At 34.2% G+C, this 21203-nt stretch overlaps 1 protein-coding gene across 5 annotated transcripts in view; it reads left to right on the forward strand.

The window, feature by feature from the left end:
- The first annotated feature begins 736 nt into the window (after positions 1 to 736).
- Positions 737 to 21203, forward strand: part of MATR3 (matrin 3) — a 31541-nt gene continuing 11074 nt past the window's right edge. For 2 of the 5 annotated variants that reach the window (XM_012550971.3, XM_012550988.3), the window contains exons 1-6: positions 737 to 1061; positions 13244 to 14324; positions 18790 to 18851; positions 19435 to 19476; positions 19772 to 19884; positions 20114 to 20166. In XM_012550971.3, coding sequence (XP_012406425.1) covers positions 13416 to 14324; positions 18790 to 18851; positions 19435 to 19476; positions 19772 to 19884; positions 20114 to 20166 — 1179 coding nt within the window. In that variant the 5' untranslated portion in view covers positions 737 to 1061; positions 13244 to 13415. Of the gene's footprint in view, positions 1062 to 1086; positions 1270 to 8968; positions 9046 to 13243; positions 14325 to 18789; positions 18852 to 19434; positions 19477 to 19771; positions 19885 to 20113; positions 20167 to 21203 lie in introns of those variants that run through there. The other 3 variants (XM_012550978.3, XM_012550983.3, XM_003756600.4) reach the window with 3 other exon arrangements.

A 21203-nucleotide genomic window follows, 5' to 3' on the forward strand; every position in this document is an offset into this window, starting at 1 on the left:
GAAAATCACTTCACCTCTCAGAGCACCCAAGGCCACTCTCTTCTACAGATCTAAAGCACAGAATAATTGCCAAGATGCATGATTGAAGTTTTCCTGGAATCAATAAAATCACAAAGTCTGGACCAAAAAAAGAAAAATTGAGAAAGAGTTTGTCTGGAGACAAAGAAAAAAATGGCTTCCTTCTGTAAAGAAGGGGGCAGGGAGCAAAGAGGGAATATGTGATTCTGTAAAGCGTTAGCTTAAGTGCATCTGTGCTACCTGTGAAAAATTCAGAGCAGGGCCGGGTAAAATGCACCTCAGTGATTCAAGGGGGCAGGTCGGGGCTGGGTTATCCAGGGAGCCCGCAGCAGCACCCCTGGGAGCAGGATATGGAAGAGGGTCGAGTCACAAAGGACCTAGGCCGGCATTCGCCCTTTAGCCAAGATTAGGCGGCAGCAGTAGGCCTTTCCTAAGCCTTCTCCAAATTCCTGAGGTAAAAAATAAACTGAGGCTAGTCCGTTTGCTAGATTCTTCCTCAGGCCGGGAAAACAAAGGGTACGGCCTCGAGGCCTTTAACTTTAAAAGCCTGTCAGTTTAGCAAGTACGTACAAGGTGAATGACAAGATTTTGTGAGATTGCTAGGCCTCTAGGCCGCAATTAGGCCTCTATTCCCCTCCCCCATCTTCACTGCCGCTTTCGTGGGGGATGAGAAGGGGGAAGGGCGGTGGAAAACTGAGCGGAAGGGAGAACCGCGCACGCGCGTTCCTTGGCTAGGCGGAGGCGCGGCTCTGGTGAAAGCGATCCCATGTACGAGCTCAGGCTTTAGAGGATAGGCTTGAAGAGATAGGGAGGGAGCAGGCGCGCGCCGGGCGGTAGAGGCGGAGGTGGGGCCAGACCGGGTGCGCGCTTGGAGGCCGGTTCTCGCGAGAGTGGAATCGCTCTTTTGCTACTCCTGCTGTCTGCCCGTCGCCACACCGCCGTTGCTGCGGGGGATTGTGGGAGGTTTCGCGTCCCGCTCGAAGAGAGGTGTCGTCGTTCCTCCTCCCCTTCCCTGAGGTAGCAGTGAAACAGATGAGGATCGGGTGAGTGGGTGCCCCGCGCCTTCCGTGGCGGGGACCTGGATTGAGTTAAGAATCGGGGATAGCGGCGGGCGGGGGCGGAATTGAGGGGGGCGCAGGCAGCCGCGCGCCTTCCCTCCCCTCCTCCGCGCTGCGTATGTGAGCCGCCCGCTTGCCCGCCGCCATGTTGGGAACGCAGTGGCAGCAGGGCTAGTCTCTTCAGGCGGCTGAGGTGAGAGCTAGTTGGGCTCGGGCCCGGGTACGGAGGATGTCTATTCAGCCCTTTCCTATGAGGAACCATAGGAACGGGCTGGGGAATGGCGACTAGCCGAATCGTCTCATTCCTTCCTTTCTTGGTTGTGGGCGGGTACGAGAAGCCAAACCCGTTACTTACACGCGGGGCGCCACGGAGGGGAGGGGCAGGTGGATTCTCCGGGCTCCTGGGCCGTATTTTGGCGGGTAGGAAGGGAGAGATGAAAACTGCGCATGATGTATGTATGTATACTTGTGTGTGTATATATGTATGTGTGCGCGCGAGAGTAAGCGAGCATGAGAAAAGGTGTTGGCGGCTTCGATCGCTGCTGGTTCGTTCTTGGCTACTTTTCCATAGCCCAATTAGCCCCCTTTTTGGCAAAGGGTGTATTTCTCTATCCTTTTGCAAAAGAAAATGGCAGCCAAAAAAGAAAAGGTTTTCTAGTATCGGAGTGATTTAAAGGCAGGCTTCTTCTCTACTCCCCCTCCCTACCCGCTTTTCGCTCCCCCTTCCTCCCCTCTTCTCACTCCTCCCCTCCCGGCTCCCACTCTCACTCCCCCCTCCCTCGCGGCTCCCACTCCCACTCTCCCTCCCTACCCGGCTCCCACTCCCCCTCCCCTCCATGGTTCCCACTCCCCCTCCCTCCCTCTCTCCCCCGACTCCCGCTCCCCCTCCCTCCTCGGCTCCCACTCCCCCTCCCCTCCAGGTGGCTCTCACTCCTCTTTCCTGCGGTCCACAGCGCCCCCTTAGATTTCTGGCCGTCTGTCTTCTCTGCATTTTACTAAATGGTTTTTGTGACCCTAATCTCTTGCGATTGAAATGGCCGCGAAGGGTATGGCTGGTTGGATTTTTTTTATTGTCGCGTCGTGAAGGAAAATCTTAACTCATAGAGCGGGTTTGTTGTGTAAAGGGTAAATATATATGTGTTTGTGTATATAATTCTCTTTGCCTATTGCTTTTAATCTGGATTAAGTCTTTAAAAAGGTGATAAGGCTTTCTGGTTTCTAGACAAAGGCTGGGCCTAGGACCTCCTTGATAGTATTTGCTGCCAGTGTTGATGATGTGGAACGTTTTCCTAGAGGCGATTTTTAATCTAAGTGGTATGAAAACAAGCTTAAAAATTAAATTCCTGTTGTGTTTGAGGCACTGCTAAGGATGGTTTTGTTGTGTGGGTCTGAGGCAGATTGTTCCTTGGACAAGTTATTTTCAGTTCTACTTGGAATATTTAAAAATTAGAATGAGATTAAGAAATATTTCTTGGTTTGGGGTCCGTGTGAAGCATCTCACAGGTCAGGAAGTTACTGTATCAGGTTTTATTTCGGTATTTAAAAATATTCGGTATATGACTAGGTTTATGCTAAATAATTTGCACAATTCAGGTGCTAGATGTCATGATGAGCATAATCTTAAATTTAGGTAGTTACTACTATTAAAACCATTTTTTTGTGATGTGCTGCCTCTCTTGCTAATGACTATTAGTAATTAATCCTGGGTATATAAATTCAAGGGGGGAGTAGAACTTGCAATGGAAAGAAATATGGAAATAAAAATATCAGAAGAAAAAGACTATTAGAGTACTTTTATTCCCATTTTACAGATGAAGAAATTAAGAAAGACAGCCAAGGTATAATCAATCAACAAAGAGCTCAGCCTTGAACCAAGGTTTCCTGGATCTAGGTACACGTGCTCTTTCCACTGTACTAGCTTCCCTCTTATAATTACTATGATGTTGCATAATCATGGGTTTGAATTTTTGTAATGCTTTTTGTATATAGATGCCCATGGCCATAAAAATGAGATTAACAAAAGGATTGGTTACACATTTTAGATGGTTAGTGATCAGTGAAAAATTTCTTTACGATTCTTCTAAATTTACATTACAAAACACTGGTTTTTCATCTTAATTCACACCAGTTTGTATGTAGAGTGCTGTTACTGCCATTTTAAAAGGTAGTTACATTTGATTTTATTATTTGAATACTAAACCTTACCACTCAAAAAGTAACCAGTACAAGACCATCAGGTCTCCTGATTGTGGTCCAGTTCTTTTTTCATAGTAATCTCACAACAATAAAATGAAAAAAGAAAGAACTTAAATCGGATTATCTATATATTTAAGAATGGGGGATATATGCAAAGTATTCATCCATATTGCTTATGTAAGTTTTGTAGGCAGACATCTTGGGAAATATGATGAAAAGGGTATTTTCTATTTTGAAGGGAAAATATTAAATTGACTACTGAATTATGTAAATTTCTTTCAAGTGGCCCCAAATTGTTTTTACATTTCCAAACATAAAGTATGTCAATTATGTTTCCAAACAGTTTTAAGCTTAAATTGGATTGTAATAAAATCTGTTAAGTGAGATTGTTTTATATTATATAATTACATGTTATAAGAGCCTGAATTTGTGCCATTAAATTTTAAGAGTGATCAAAAAGTTTTGACAATGATCTCATTGTTATATTTTCATCTTTTAATTATTGTAAATTGATTTTTCTCATTGTTAGCATTTTGGGATTCCATGTTAAAATGGACTTTCCATGTTAAAATGACTTGATTATAAGACCATAGCAATGGATAAAATCCATACTTGAATAAGCAAGAAATTGATGAAGTGGTTAGGAAAGTAAAGTTATTTTGGTTATATATGATATACTAGAGTGTTTAACACTGACTATGGTAAAGATTTGCTATGAATATATGCTGAAGACTTTAAATTCACATTTATTTAGTGGGGTCACTTCAGATGCTCCCCAAAGGATACTCTAGTTCTTTGAAATTTTTGGCTGAAACTTTCCTTAAACTTTAGTAAGAGAATTTTAGTTAAAATGGTTTTAAGTATTTTATTCATTATAATTTTATACTTATTGCTAAGCACCATTTCATATTTGTTTTACTTGCCAAATTTGGGCATTTCACTCAATTAGATTGAACATATAAACAAGCTTAAATTGAGAGGGACCATACAGATTGCCATGCCTAGACATTTAATTGGAATCAATGTAATTTAGTGACCCAGGTAAAAGATTATCTACATATTTACATTTACAAATCCTTGTTTTACAGATGACTTATTTGCCAGAAGATCAAATAATTTTGGCTGGAGCTTGAGCCAAGGTCTTTTGATTTAACATTTTATAGTAGCTGATACCCGAGATTTGTAGACCTACATGTAGGTTGTAGTACAACTCCTAGCAGTCCATCTGGTTCTTTCAGAAGACTTAGACATCAGGAAAATTGATCAAATAAAGTAATGTTAAAGTCTATAATTTTACTCAAGAACTGTCAAGATAATTGGAGGTTACAGGTCCTTACTATATTCTGACCCCCTAACATAAAACCCTAATCAATAGAAATTCTTTTGTGAGGTACATCTTTGTGAGAGATGATAATGGGATTAGAATTGAGCAAAATGGGGGGCTGGATTGAAGATGAAAGAATAGGGGGCCCTCTTATTATAAAGGGACAAGTGTGCTAAGTCCTTGAGCCATCCGATAGCTGTGGAAAACAAAATAATTGAAGTGATAAAGTGGGAGCATGGTCTCTTGTATACTTTGCCTTCTTTCCACTGAAATAGCAAAAATTATTATTTTTTGCAACCCTTTTTGTTTTTGTATGCAAGATTTTTAATAACAACAAGATGTAATAGACTTGGTATTAAAAGAGTAGCTTTTCCATGTTTTACTATCAAACAGTATTAGATTTTACAAGATTCCTATGTGAGGAAATGAGCTCAGGAGTTACCTGGGTTTTGTGTGAATAGATAATGGAGTGACTTTGATCATTTAAGGACAAAGGATAATCCATTTTTATTGTAATATATAAATTTAGAATACTACATTACTTACACTATTGTCCTCCCTATTCTTCACATTGACATTCCATCTCTTTGATTCTTATTCCAGGAATTCACTCCCTGCTGACACCCCCCTCTCCCCACCCCCTTAACCAGTATTCAAAGTTTAATGCTACTTTGTACTTCGTCAGGGGACATTTTTCATTCTGTTCTCCCTTTCCCTTAACTTGTATCGTCTTTGTATTTTTATTTACTTTTGCTTCTTCATTAAATGTAATCTTGAGGTGCTTTAATTTTATTAAATCATATCTGCTTAAATCAGACAATTAATAATCTAGTGCAGTGCTTGGAACATGGTAGCTGCTTGTTCTGAATACTTTAGTTTTTTTTTTTTTAGAAAATACTACTAACCTTTTAAAATAGTCTAAAACTGCCATTAAACCAAAGTTGAGGAATACTATGAATGTGACCTAAGGCAAAGAGAAGGAAAATGGAGTGAGGAAATAGAAAAGAAACAAGTTACTATTACAGAGCCTATATAAGGTCACTGATTTTGGCTATTTTGTTTTTTACTTTTCAGAAGGGAAAAAAAAAGGTCCACAGAAAGGGCAGTGTTAATGTTAGAAAGGAAATAATCAGCTTAATATTAAGGACCATCTTCTAAAGTATGAGCTACAATTTCCTGGGTTGCTTGTTTTGTCAAGATATGCTTAATTACTAACTTAGCAATATAGTTTTCTTGCATAGATATTTATTTTTCCTCCTTTTTGAGTAAATGCTGTGAGGAGTTTGTATTTTAAACTTGGCGATGATCATTTTAAAAATTCACATATATAATTGCAAAAGAATTGTACATAGATTTCATTATTTGTGGTTTGTTTTTTAAAGGTGCATATTTATTTAACAAAATTGTCAGGTTTTTTGCTTCCATGTTGCCCTCTGAATTTATTTTCATGTTTTAAAATGTGATTTTAGGCATCATGTTATCTTTATTTTCTTATTAGAATATATATCTTTATCTTATAAATTTGTTTCCTTATAGCTTTTGGATTTTTGACCTTTTAAAAATCAACTTTTTCCCCTCATTCTGTTCAATCTTTCTGGTTACATTTTTTTGTTGATGTAAGAAACCATTTCAATAGCATTATCAGTCTTTTCTGAGAAAATAATATTTCTTTTCTACTTTTTAAAAATGATTTTAAAAATATACTTAATCCATTTAGGATTTATTTCACATATGGTAAAAAGATCTAATCTCATTTTTCCCCCTCTATTGCTTTCCATGTTCTTTGAAAATTCTTTAATGGCATCACTGTGCCAGCTGATAAAATGCAAAATCATTTGCCTGATATTTGAGTCTCTTCATAGTCTAGCTACCACCTGCCTTTTTAGACTCATTTCTTAGTATTCCTTGTCATGATCTGTATTCTAGCCAAACTGAATTAATTATTCCATCCCAGGCTTCCATTCATTCGCATAGACTAGTAATTGTTTCCCATGCCTTTGGGGTGCTTTTCCTTTCCACTTCCCTTCCAGTTAGTACTCTCCCTCCCCAATTTTCTGAACTCGACTTTGTGTACATATTTTGTCTTTTATACTAATAGAATTTAAGTTCCCTTGGGGTAGAGTCCTTCATTTAAAAATCTTTCAATACTATAGTAACTTGTTTTAATCCGTGGAAGGATTATACATACATGCATATGTGTACATGTGTTATTTAAAGAGTTAGTTTATTAGAAGACAGCCTTTAGCCTTTGTACATGCTACATTTTTGGAATGCTTGTCGTGCTGTGTGCTGTGGAAATACATAAAGGATTATGAGAGATATAGACCTTTAGAATTTTAGTCTCAACAAGAATAGTTTTGTAAAACTAAGACAAATATTTTATAAAGGGAGACAAGATTGTTGATTATGCTAAGTTTGCAAGATAACATGTTGGGATGGTTAGCTTAGAATTTTTAAAGATAGGAAATGAATGCAGTCATTTATGAATGCAGAAAAGGTTGGGGAAGAGAGCTGGGAGATGGTTTACAAATGTCAAGGAGCCCGATTAGAAGTTAAAAAAAACCTTAACCAGCAAAACAAATTTGATGTACTAAGATGAAATAGAAAGGAAACATTTTTATGTACTTGATTGAGATGTCTGAATTGAATTTTAAATTCAGGTTAGGTGGTGCAGTAGATTATGATAGGCTTGGAATTAAAGAACTCATTCGTACTTGAGTGTAAATCTGGCCTTAAAACTAGATGTGTAACGCAATGCAAATCATAGAATTCCTATTTTCCTTGATTTACTCATCTGTAAAATGAGCTGGAGAAGAAAATGATTAGCAACTATCTTTGCCAAGAAAACCCTCGGTTCATCATGAATTGGACACATCAAGAGAGCTGTGTTTTAGGATGAGAGCCTCGAGTCACAAAGACTTAACTTGCAAGCAATGATGTTTATCAAAATACATATTTTTGTTTTAATTTAATTTACATTTTATTGATTCTTTTCCCTTCTTTTGAGAAAGAAAAAATAATTACAAATTACATGGTCTTGTAAAACAAATTTCTCTGTTAGACAAGTTGAAAGAAAAGGAATTGTGCTTCATTGTACCCTGAAACTGTTAGCTCTGTATCTGGAGGTAAATAGCATGTTTCATTTGTGAATCCTTGTTAATCAGTTCCTAAGTCTCTCAAAGTTTTACAATATTGTTATTGAACAAATGGCTTAGTTTATTTTACATTGGTTCATACAAGTCTTCCTTAATCTTGGCAGCATCCTGTCTTCTCCCTTAGCCTTACTCTGTTCCCCTCTCCCTCAAGAAGTTTTTGAAAAGATAAATAGAACTTATTTCATCAGGGTCCAGAAGAGACTTCATAGTCCATTTAGTCTAACATCTATTCCCTTTCAAATGAGGAAACTTGAGGTACAGAGAGGTTATAACTTGAGGTGACATTTTTGTTATGTCTGACTCGGTGACCCTATTTAAGGTTTTCTGGGCACAAATAGTGAATGGAATTTTGCAGTTTCCTTCTCTAATTCATTTAACAGATGAAAAACTGAGGCAAACTGATTTGCTCAGGATTACATAGTATTTTTCTGAGGCCAGATTTGAACTCCTGAAGATGACTTCTTGACTCCATACACTGTGCCACCTAGCGGTAAAGGTGCTTGGGTAGTAATTGTCAAAGGCAACATTTAAAAGAAGATCCTCAGACTATTTTGATAATGCTTCCTGTGTCCTTAAAGATATCTCACATACACATATTAATGTGGATGAAAAGGGAATCTCCCCAAATTTTTCAGCCAGGAAAAATGAATAGAAAAGAACAGTGACATTTGACAAGGGAAGCTCAGTATTTTGGGGAAGGGAGAACATAGTATGAAGGAAAGACATTTGAATTTTAGGGGTCCTCTAGCTATTTCACATGAAGTTCTGGTATGGTCTAGAGTTCTGAATGGTCTAGAGTTCTGAATTGTGAATTTGGAAATCTTTGCATTCAAATGACTCAAGCTGTCTGGGAAGAGGTTTGAAAGGCAGATTTTTGGAAAGGGTGCTCTGTGGCCTTGGAAGATTAAGGTAGATTGAGACAACCAGTTAGGAGTTGGGACAGAAATTGGTAAAGAAATATAACCAGGAAATTGGAGTGTCATGGTAGGATGGATAGTTTATTATTTTGTTATAGGTCAAATGGGAAAATCTTTTCTGCTGTGGTTTCTTTGTCTTCGTTCCTTTCCATTAATTTGAAATTCTTTCAATGCTTTATATAAAACTGACCTTATTTTCTGAGGTCTGGAAAGTTTTTATAAAAGAATAAAAGTTATTCCAAGTTTGAACAAAAAATACCTTCAACTGATTAATTAACATGAAGCTTTTTATCTTCTCAGCAGCTGAATGCACTCTGCAACAGTCTTTATATATCACTGGCCTAAGGATCAAGAAGTGGGCTAGAAGTTGAATCCAGGTCTGTCAGATGGATGTGCAGAGCTATAGTCTTGAATATTTTTAAATTTTAGGTAGCTTTTCAATCTGCCTGATGTTAAACTACTTATTTTGTCATTGTAAAATACCATAATATGTGTGTGTGTATATATGTATATATTGCTTACTATACACAGCTGTAAAATGTTCTAAACAAAACTCTAGGATTTTATCCTTAAGGATTTTCCAATTTGAATTAATTTGGTTTTCATACTTTAAAAAAATGAATACCACATTAAAATTCACTCAAAGGTATGTGCGCCATATTGAGATATTAACACTAGTTATATTTGAGAATCTTATTGTGCAAGTTTCTAATGTGATTCAAACTGATAAGTTTCATTAAAAAAATTGAAAAAATTGGAGGGGGAATCAAAATTTTAAACCTACTAGAAATACTAGTAGAAAGCTTGCTTTTAAAACATTACTAAAGTTAAAATTTACTTTAAGGTATTTTTATTTACCCGTAAATAAATTTTACAAAAATACAAAAATAAGAATTTTAAAAACTTAGTGGAAATAATCAGTTTAATAAATGAGTCAGAACAATTTAGCTCTTTGAATGAACTGAAAAGGAGCTAGGTTGTAGATTTGAATTGGTAACCTGAGCAGGGAAAGCAGTTGAATTTTCAAAGGAAGTTATTTAGCATCTCTGGGAAAGGGGTTTAACACTGAGAAAATTTGAAATGCTTGTGAATAATTTGATTCAAACATTGGAAATACTATTAGAAATCATAGTTCAATATTAGGAAATAAAACCACTTTGTTTAGTAACTATATGGTAAGAATTAGATTTAAGTAAACCAGGAAGCCCTCCAAAAATGTTCTAGGCAAGCTTCTTTTGAGATAACCTCTTAACATTAACCTCTTAACATTAACATTAATAAAATTAATAAAATTAGCATTATAAATTATACATTTAAAAGCCAAAGGGCTCCTTTTATTCCGCCTAAGGAATCAAAATTAGCTAAAATTTGTTTTTAGTAATCTTTATTTTGAATTAAGTATATCCTTATGCTATATATGAAGAATTGAAGAGGTACTTCCCTTCATTTTCTTGGCAGATTCAACTACTGGAGAAAACTTGTAATATTCTGATATTAGATAACTTGCAGAGTTTTAATGTGGAAAAGTAACTATACTTCCTGAAAATGTATGAGATTTCAGAAATGTCTCCTTTTTAAAAGGATGTAATACAAAAATGTATTTTTGATAACCAAATTTAAAAATTTTTTGTGTAAATATTTTTATCAATTTGAAATGTATCATTTATTCTAATGGAGAAAAAAAAGTTTGAGAAAATTTGTATCTCTGAAATGTTTTCAATAATTTCTCCTAAATGTCTTTTTCTCAGTATTGTTACTCCATATATGAGAATGTTTTTCGTTTTTGCTTTTGTTTTTTTAAATACTGTTGGCAGGACATTAGATATTCCAATTTTAGTAGATATTTGAAAAGCACAATTAATAGTTGCCTTAAAATTTTACAAATTTTCAAGGCAACCAAAATTAATTTTAGTGATTTATGTGTGTATATTATATATATATGTAAATACATATATATATATATATGATGGCAATTAATAGAATTGGAAACTTTGATAATGTAGTATTTAGTAAATTTGAAAATAGGAATATTTTACTTGAACAAAATACTAGTTGGTTAGATTTCATCTTCCTTTTAACCCTAATTTAATTTTTAAAATATCTTAATGTCCAGTCAAAAAACAAAACTATTAAAAAGGAATGCTTTCATTAATGTTCTTTCAACAATATGTATTATGTGACTGGATTATTATGGTTATTTAAAGTAACTTAGAAATTTGGTTCAACTTCTGATTCTATCAAAGATAGAAGTTCAAGTCCTATGTATGATAGGACACATATTGGTATTGTACTTTGAATTATTGTCTTTTGAGTAGATTATAACTATGTGAGGCTAATCTTTATGAGAGTATAAGTTCTCATGGAACTTCAATATTGTTTCTGTGTCTTGTTCTTTTTCTCAATTATTTCAGCATCCATTTTCTGTTTGTCATCTTTTGCCTCCTCCCAACACTTAACTTTCTTTTTGCAGATCCATAGCTTCTATGCAGTTATGTGCAAAAATGTTTTTAAAATAAATATTAGATAGCATTGGTTTTTTATTTCTTAGAAAATGTGGCAGGCTTCTGTAAGTGGTCAAGCCACATGATTTCCTTGAGGGGAAATTTAGCAATTATTTAACAAAATTGTTAAACTTTCACTACCAAAAAATTCGATGCTAGAATTAAAGCACATGGCTATAATTAATATTGCTCTTAATATTTTGAAATTTTGATTATGAAAATCCCTTTTAATTGTGCTCTGTTACACATGTATAAATGAATGATGTGAAGGTTCTGCCTGTGATTGATTACACATACAAATTAGTTTAGCTACTATTCTGGCATTTAAAAAAAAATCAAACACAACTATCTGCATACTTTAAACAGACTAAGGGAAATTATCTTATCCCCTTCATCTCAACGTGTACTGACACCTCCTTTTAAACAATTGTCTCTTGTTTTAAAACTTAATCCATATATCTAGTGGATCTCATCTAGCATTGGTTTCTTCAATGTCTTTTTCTCAAATTCATCTCTTTTAATGTGAGAACATTCTCTGTTAACTCAAGCCACCTCTGATAGCCTTTCTGTGTCTCTTCTTTACCTTTGCTACATCTTTTTTTTTTTTTTATCTAGTCTTAAAATCTCTTCTTTCTATACCATTTTTCTTCCTCTGCTACTGTATTCATACATACAGTATATATATAGCTAGCTTTGATCTAACTTAAAATAGGTTGTTCTATAATAGATTAGTAAACTAGTTAACACTACTGCTAGATTTTTAACTGTATTGAAGTTTCTAATTTATAAAAATTTTGAGATATATATATATATAGTGGTATGTGGTTGATAAAAAGTTCATGTATCTTGAGCAGTATCTCATGTAAGGAAGAAATTTCTTGACTCTGACATGGAACTTCAGGCTTTATTTTATGTGTGTATGTATTTATATATATATAATTACTGTGATGTATAAAGCCATCGGTATTTTAGTTAATATTTGTGATGTGTTTTCTTTGAACTGTGAAATTGTTTTAAGTGAATCGCACCAAAGTGCTTTACAAATTCTTATGTTACTGAAATCATTTCTGAGATGGAAGATGGCCATCTGTTATAGGGAAAGAAATAACATCATCATCCATGTTTGAAGAACTCCTCTTGGGAAGAGATAGTATTCATAATTTAGTTTTTCCAGGAAAAAAAATTCTTTTGGAAAAAAAATTATGGGATTTCTAAGTATTCAAGATCTCCTTTTTCATTTCCTCTATTTTTGAAGCTCCTAGAGGTGCTGTAATCCCCAAGCATCATATGAGCTTTGTTTAATACTAACTTGGGAAAAGTGTCCTTTCCTGGATCTCCTATATACTTTCTGCACTGGGTTTTTTCTTGGGAATCTCCCTTTTCTCCTTACTAAACACAGCCTAAGGTAGAATTGGCAGCAAGAAGGCACAAAAATAGCAAATATGACTTAAATTGGGGGGAAATCTTTAAAGTAGGAAATAACTTATTTTTCTTGTTCACATCTGTCTTCACCTCAGTAAATTAATTTTGCTGCATTAAAGCTCTCCTATTGTATTTGGTCTTAGCTCTTATAATAGATACTTGTTACTCAAGCTTCAGTTACTTTTGGTTACTTGGTCTGGTCCTTTTCTGTAGTGTTAGAGGTTTCGTTATCAGAGCAGTATACAACAAATTTCATCTTTAGACTTTCTGACTTTGTTTTTTGGTAGTCTTTCTCCTAGAACTTAAGCATCATATAGGGTGCCTATTCTTCTAAAAGAAGAGACCCATCTTAGATTATTTTGTCAAAATTTAGATACATGCAGAGATCCAGCACTTCATTTAAATTCAGTATGAAATTCACTTTTAATAGGTTAAAAGCTTAGTTTGACAGATGACCTTTTTTTTTTCCATAAAAAATAGGTTCTGGGTACATCTTGAATCTGTTTTAAGATATGTAATGAAAGCCTTTGTAAGTTTGAGATCTTAAATGTTTTTCTTTTTTTTTTTAAATCAACATGATGCATGTTTTTTTTAAAAAAAAACTGCATCTGCTTAAAGGGATTTATTACTAAAATTGCTTATTTTTCTACAGAGTTGTCTGCTGGTTCTCAGCTTGAAGAAGAATCTACAGTCCTTATTGATCCTTTTTTCTTGGCGTTACCATTTTTGAAGCAAAGTTAACTAGCTTTCTAGTCTGAGCTTTCTTTTTGGCCGTCTTTAAAAAATTTTTTTGATCCATAAGGTAGACAAGAGATAGTTCTACAATGTCCAAGTCATTCCAGCAGTCATCTCTCAGTAGGGACTCACAAGGTCATGGGCGTGACCTATCTGCAGGAATAGGCCTTCTTGCTGCTGCTACCCAGTCTTTAAGTATGCCAGCATCTCTTGGAAGGATGAACCAGGGTACTGCACGCCTTGCTAGTTTAATGAATCTTGGAATGAGTTCTTCATTGAATCAACAAGGATCTCATAGTGCACTGTCTTCTGCTAGTACTTCTTCCCATAATTTGCAATCTATATTTAACATTGGAAGTAGAGGTCCACTCCCTTTGTCTTCTCAACACCGTGGAGATGCGGACCAGGCCAGTAACATTTTGGCCAGTTTTGGTCTGTCTGCTAGAGACTTAGATGAACTGAGTCGTTATCCAGAGGACAAGATTACTCCTGAGAATTTGCCCCAGATCCTTCTACAACTTAAAAGGAGGAGAACTGAAGAAGGCCCTTCATTGAGTTATGGTAGAGATGGCAGATCTGCTACACGGGAGCCACCATACAGAGTACCTAGGGATGATTGGGAAGAAAAAAGGCACTTTAGAAGAGATAGTTTTGATGATCGTGGTCCTAGTCTCAACCCAGTGCTTGATTATGACCATGGAAGTCGTTCTCAAGAATCTGGTTATTATGACAGAATGGATTATGAAGATGACAGATTAAGAGATGGAGAAAGGTGTAGGGATGAATCTTTTTATGGTGAGCCCTCACATAACTATCATAAATTTGACAGTGAGTATGAGAGAATGGGTCGTGGTCCTGGTCCTTTACAAGAGAGATCTCTCTTTGAGAAAAAGAGAGGCGCTCCTCCAAGTAGCAATATTGAAGACTTCCATGGATTCTTACCGAAGGGTTATCCCCATCTGTGCTCTATATGTGATATGCCAGTTCATTCTAATAAGGTGAGTTAATGCAACAGATACTTCTAATTTCCTTTACATTGTAGTACCTATCTGTTTTTACCTATATCTTACTCTTTCGATAGTCTGATTACATTGAGTTGATCTAAAAGTTTTATATACTTTTGAGAGCACTTGCTTTATTTGGAAGATAATTGTTATTGAGCATTTTAAACCAGGGCTTTACATTAATATATTCTGTTTGCCTAGATTACTTCTGGCCACTGAGCTGTCATCTACTGGGATATCTTGTTGGCATTTTGCATCTATATGTTCCTCTTAACCATACATTTAAGCAGGTTTTTTTTATCTGCTTTGTTGAGTTGTTTTGAATATTTTTTTGCAGTCTGTGTCCTGTGCTATTCAGGAAGCTTGATTTCAGCTCTCCACATCTGTCTTGATTGCTGAATTTACATAGTAAAGATGTGTTCTTGCACAGTTCTCTTTTTTTCCTTATCCGTGGCTAAGGGAAAGCGTTAATGTAGAGCCCTGGAGTTTGCTTCAGTATGTTTCATATTTTAGATTAGTTCATTCTTAACTTTTTAATTTCCTTTAACACAAACTTTCATACTATGGCTGAAATTTGTCATCATTTTTTTTCTCCTTTTCCACACTTTTCTTAAGCACTTCAAAATTCACTTTTTATTATCCCATGTTGCATCTATCCCTTTAGAAACTTGGAAATTTCAATCAGCTACTGCAGTATCCTACTCTATGTTCCTAGTAAGCACATTCTTTACCTGATTTAGGTGTAGATTTCTATTTATATTCATTTTTAACCAAAAAAAAAAAAAAATCTAATTCTCCTCTGCTTAATTATCATTCACATCTGGCAAAATGGCAACTTATTCAAAATGCCTTTTTTGAACACATTGTCCTTTCTCTTTCAACTTTTTCAATTTTATCCATTCTCGCTATTTTCAAAATATAATACAATTGGATTTTAAGGGCACTCTGACCTTGATGTGTAATTTCTGACCATCAATTTTTCCTGGTCTGATATAAGATCATTCCACTTTCAGGGAACATCCTGTTAAGAAGTGAATTTAGAATAACATCTAAAAGTGTCATTTCCTACCTACTTCTATTCCATTAAAACATTTAAATAGAGTAATTTTTAAATAAAAATTTCCCAGCCAAATTAAGTTACTTCTGTTAAACCTAAAAAGCTACTTTATCATCGCCCATATTTTCCCTTTCTGTTTGAATCTTTGAATTTTGGTTTACCCACATAAGGGGTGGTACTTTATAATACTTAAAACTGCAATTTTGATATGATATTCAATTTACAGAGCACTTTGGAAATTTAAACTTTTTAAAAATAATTAGTTGGAATGCGTTTTAGTGATATGAAGGTTTTTTTTTTAAATTACTAACTAGCTAAAATACCCGAAAAGTCTTAACTAATCTATCTCAAAATACCAAATTACTTTGTAGCAGTAATAAAATTTTTGTTGATGTGTGGTTTCCCTTCCAGAATGCTTAATTCTGAATATTTAAATCAGTATTTTTCTATTCTACACTAGGTGCCACCCCCAACCTCCCCACCCCTTCCCCTGCTTTTAAATATTCCTTATGAAACTTTTAAATTTAGGGTCATTGATCCAAACTAGACTTGAGTTTTATTGTGAGTTGATTTGATAAAGGAAAAGTTTCTTAGGTTTATTCCTAAGGGTGACTGCTAACAGTGAAAATTAGTAAAACATCTCTAAACCCTGAGGATAATTGCCAGTTACACTGTATTCTCAGGGCCTGCTTCATCGTTTGTTTTTGCTTTTTGTTTTTTTTTTTTTTGTTTGTTTGTTTGTTTTTTTTTCTGTTTTGTTTTGTTTTTTGCTAATCTATTATTGAGGGCAATTGGTAGAGAATTACAAATACATAAAGTTGCATATATTTGGAAGCTTCCTTTTTACCCTTGTATTACACATAGAGCAGTAAATGAAAATTTGCTGCTGGTACATAGAACAGGACAATGCAGTAAAGGAATGTGTAAAGAAATTTAGATTAAAGAAATGTGTTTTATATGTTGCATTTTATCCAAATAATTAGCACCTTTTAGTTCTTTAAGTACTTACCTTCTTAAGTGAATTTAATTGAAGGATTACAAAGTACAAGAGGAAGATTTCTTTTTTAAAATTAGTACACAAAGGGATATACAGCTTTATCAATCATTGCTAAAAATCACAAGCCATGTGTCCAGTCTGCTTTTGTAATCTGTCAAAATGTGTGAATTTGAAAAAGCAAAATTAAAGTTATATTTAAATTGTTCTAATTTTCCCCCTGTGTTTGTTATCAATTTTTGTTTTATTAAAAAGCATTTATTCCCTTATACTTCTAGTTTTTGTATTAATATGACTTGATTTAAGGCATGTTTTAACTTGGCCTTTATATCAACATTAGTTTTCAGTATCATAGATGAGATAGAGGAATCATTCTTTAAAAGTTTAATCCTGCCCTTTAATATGCACTGCATATTCTGGAAAAATTTGTCATAGCTTGGTGGTGGCACTAAAAAGAGTATAAAAGTTTTAAAGAATTAGAAAACAAATTTTGAGTAGGAAAGATAACTTTGGGGGGGGGTCACTGTAAGATTTCCTTTGTCTTTGTTTACTTCAAGAGGAAAATATTCCATAATTTCAATTTTGAATGTTGCATTTCTTTTCTTGCCAGCATGCTATTTCTTTTTTGTTAGCTTAGGCAGTATAATTTTCGTATCTTTCTTGTTCATATTTTCTGGGTAACTTTTCCCACTTCAGTCTTAGACCATTCATATTCTTTCTTTTTGTTTTCTCAGAATTCTTAAAAAGGCTTCCCGTTTGTCTTTGGTATAGTTGAACGTTCAAACTATTAGTATAATCTTTTTTTAGTTGAGGTCAACATCTAAGCCTTAAAATAACATCCTTTTATAAACTCCATTAATCTGACAAATACCACGGTACCTATACTTTTCCTCTGAATTTTGATTTTTGATGAAATCGGGAAAAAAAATTAATTTAAATCCAAAATTCAGTTATAGGTTCTTCCCAATCCTCAGAATTTGGATAGAGTCTATATTACCATGTAGGGATAGTTTGATAATTTATCCTTAAACTTAGTACTAGATTTTACAGATTGTGGGTAAAGAAGATTGTGTTTTTGGATTTAAATTTTGTCTAGGTCAGGGTCAGTCATTCTCACCTGCATTGAAGTTGCTACTTCTATTGAATAAAAAATCTTGGCATTCTGTATGTATGGTCCATCTGCTATAGGTTTGTGTAAAATAAAATGCCTGGTTGGTGAATCCTCCCCCTACTCTCTCCTCCAGTTCTACTTACTGCTGCTTTAATTTATGGATAGTCATGTTCTATGAGTAAATAAGACATGTAAACAAATTGCTATTAAGATTTATGCCTGTTATGCCAGTGGCAATATTTTTCATCAGTTGGGGTTTGGTTTCAGACCAGTTTATAAAAACCTGTGTGGTGTCCAGAATTTCTTCTCATATTGTTGGTCTTGTATTTAAAGAAAATGCAGCTTTGAGGTAAACATATGATTATTTATAGTGACTATAATCCCTAAAAGAATTAATAAAATTCATTGTGCCCTGAATTCTATAGGCCCCATTTTCAGCCCCTTAAACACACTTTGGTCAGTTGAAATTTTTAAGTAAATGATAAAATTTGTTACATATCACAGATATATAGTTGGAAAGGATCTTGGAGGTCATTCAGTTCAGCTCTTAAAGAAAAGTAAACTGCTCAAGTTTTCAATTTCTGAATTGAGAATATTTGTGAAAAACAAGATTAGTTACAAAAATTAGTTTTAAATTTAGTTTTAGAATTTTTTGAGGAAAAACTTGTTTTGTAATAGATAGATAGCCTTAACCAATTTTTAATTTCAAATGACAGTACATTTATTATTTCACTGTAAGATTTAGCATGTGATTTTGACCCTTGGGATGAGAAAACTGGGTAGTAGAAATGTTAAAAAGTTGCATGTTGAACAAGGAAATTATGTAGAATGTAAAAAGTGGTATATATCCTCCTTTAGCTTACCATAAAAAGGCAATCTTAACAAGTTTCTACAAATTCCCTCCACTATATTTCTTTGTATTATAAGATTCTCAAAATGTCTTACAAATCAAGGGAATTGTTTTTTTCCCAGCCGCTAGACTCTGAAATCATAAATGAAATAGAGAATCTGTCATCATTTATGATTAACTGCTAGGAAGAGCTATTTTCCAGAGGCCACCTGGTTTGTTGACCAAGCTACAATTTTTCCTCCATGATATGCATGAAGTATTTGAGGGCAGGATCAAGCTCTAGGAAGAATTCAGGAAAGTTGTTATGTTCCTGTAATAGGTCATACCAAAAGACAGTGGGTTTTATTGTGTGACCATTAATGTTAGATATTTAATGCTCCGAAGTTTGGCTCACTTGAAAGTATTTAACTTTGTTTTTGTTAATTCTACAAATTTACTTTGCTGCAGGAGTGGAATCAACACATCAATGGAGCAACACACAGTCGACGCTGCCAACTTCTTCTTGAAATGTAGGAGTTTGAAATATCTCTTAAGCATCCATATTTATGACAAAAGAATGGCAGTTAATCAGAATTTTAGCATTTCTGTTACAGCTATACAAAATTTTCTGTGTTGCTTACTGACAGATAACTACAGATCAGACTAGACTAACAATTTAGATGCTTGCTTGAGTTGTATTAAATAATATATTAAATTTTTCATAATAGAAAAGCTGTTTTATTCATAGAAAATTTTATGAAAAAGTCTAAATCTTTCTTACAATGATTACCAACAAAATCTTTTTAACAGTGAAGAGCATAGAAGGACTATTCTAAGTCTTACTATTTTTAACTTTCCCATTGATAACATGGCTGGGTCATACAATTTAGGGGAAATGTTTATTACCTTAAGTTTTCCCTAAATCAGAATTCTCAGCATAGACCAAGTTTGTTCCCTTACTCATTTTGGTAAGTTTGAAATTCTTTTAGTGTCTCTTAACCAATGGGATAAATTTTATAGATATTCTGTAATCAAAATATGTAATTTTCACTAATCTAAAGTAAAAGCAGAAAAAGTTTTTACTTTGAAGGTAATTTTTTGTTCTTTTTTAAGCTATCCAGAATGGAATCCTGACAATGATTCTGGACATGGAATGTAAGTGCAAATCAATACTTTAATGTTTTCAACATTGTTTATAATTAGGAAGTTTAGGTCTGTAGAGTTTTAAATATTTCATAAAACCCTGACAGTTCTACTGGATATTCAAGAATGGGTGTTTCATTGCTATGTACAGATCCTTTTTATTTTTTTTGGTCCAGATCATATGATGATTTATTATTAGTGGTTAGTATGGTTTAGATTTTTCTCTATTTGGTTGTCCATATAAATAAAGCATTCCTGATAACTTTGAATCACTCCTGTTTAATTTTTTACATATTCACATTTCTAGGGGTGATCCATTCATGTTGCAGCAATCTACAAACCCAGCACCTGGAATTTTGGGGCCACCTCCTCCCTCTTTCCATCTTGGAGGACCACCTGTTGGACCAAGAGGAAATATGGGTATGTTATCAAATCATTGCTGAAAGAAACAGTAAGTGAAGTCAGAATATGACTAGATGAAAGGTTAATTAAAATGTCATTTATATGGCTGATATAGTAATAAAATAAAAATTGACTAATTTAAAAAATTCTGAATCATCTTTCTCTTTCAGTCAGGATGCATACTCTAGTTATGCTTTATTTGCATGTATAGTTAAAACTATTAAAATTTACTTTCCCCTCTTTACAGGTGCTGGAAATGGAAATATGCAAGGACCAAGACACATGCAAAAAGGCAGAATGGTCAGTATTAAATCTCAGGTGTGTTAAAATATGAAAACATAGACCTGGGATTATTTAAAACATTCATACCAACCACTCAAGTAATGAGTGAGCAACTGTCTCTTAAATAATGAATCTTGTACATTTAAATCTTAATTAAATGGAAAAATACATAGAAGCTAAAAAAGGTAGAAAAGCAAAATTTATTAATTAAAGATGATAAAAAATAATCTTCTGGAAAAGATATATATTAAATTGATAAAGAGAAATATATGTGTGTATGTTATATATAGCTTTTTAGGACTAATTGGGGCTTATCTAGGGGGGAAAGTTGGGGAGAGGGATTGGAACACAAGATTGGCAAGGGTCAGATTATCCACACATGTGTTTGAAAAATAAGCTTTAATTAAAAACAAAACAGAAATATTAGACTTTTGTTTATCCCCCAATCCTCTAGCTGTAAGCTGGCTTATATAAAACAATGCTACCATAAAAGAGCCAGTATTTTCATCTGTGTGCTTTTTCTTTTCTTAGTAAATGCATTTTAAAGAGAACATGATATATGTGGATCTGTATGGCATCAAACAGAAATAAAGAAATATCTGCACTGTTTCATAGAATATAGAAATTCATATTTTTATGAGATGTCCAGAATCAAATCATTGTGGTTTTCCTCATCAGTGAAACATTTTTACATCCAAATAATAGCCCCCATTTTTGGCCCTAATTTTTTAAAAGTTAGAAAACTAAAATAAAGGGTAGTAACTATGGTCTAGAATTTGTAGTGTTATATAACATCAATTATCTAGTTTTTAGATGTCTATTGTCCTCAGTTCCTAAGAATAATTTGCTAAAATATTTGAGAATTAAAGATAAAATGATGGCCCAGTTCTTTGATTAAATTTGTATTGGCTATCAAAACCAAGACATGAAACAAAGGGTAAAAGGAGACAATACAAAGAAATTTTTTCCTAAGGGAAGGGAAAGAAAAAAGAGAAGCAGAAATGAAATAGGTGTTGTTGTGAAGAGTCTTAATAGTTCTATGGGGGAAAGAGGGT

Source organism: Sarcophilus harrisii, chromosome 2 (assembly GCF_902635505.1).
Source record: "Sarcophilus harrisii chromosome 2, mSarHar1.11, whole genome shotgun sequence".
Taxonomy (NCBI): domain Eukaryota; kingdom Metazoa; phylum Chordata; class Mammalia; order Dasyuromorphia; family Dasyuridae; genus Sarcophilus; species Sarcophilus harrisii.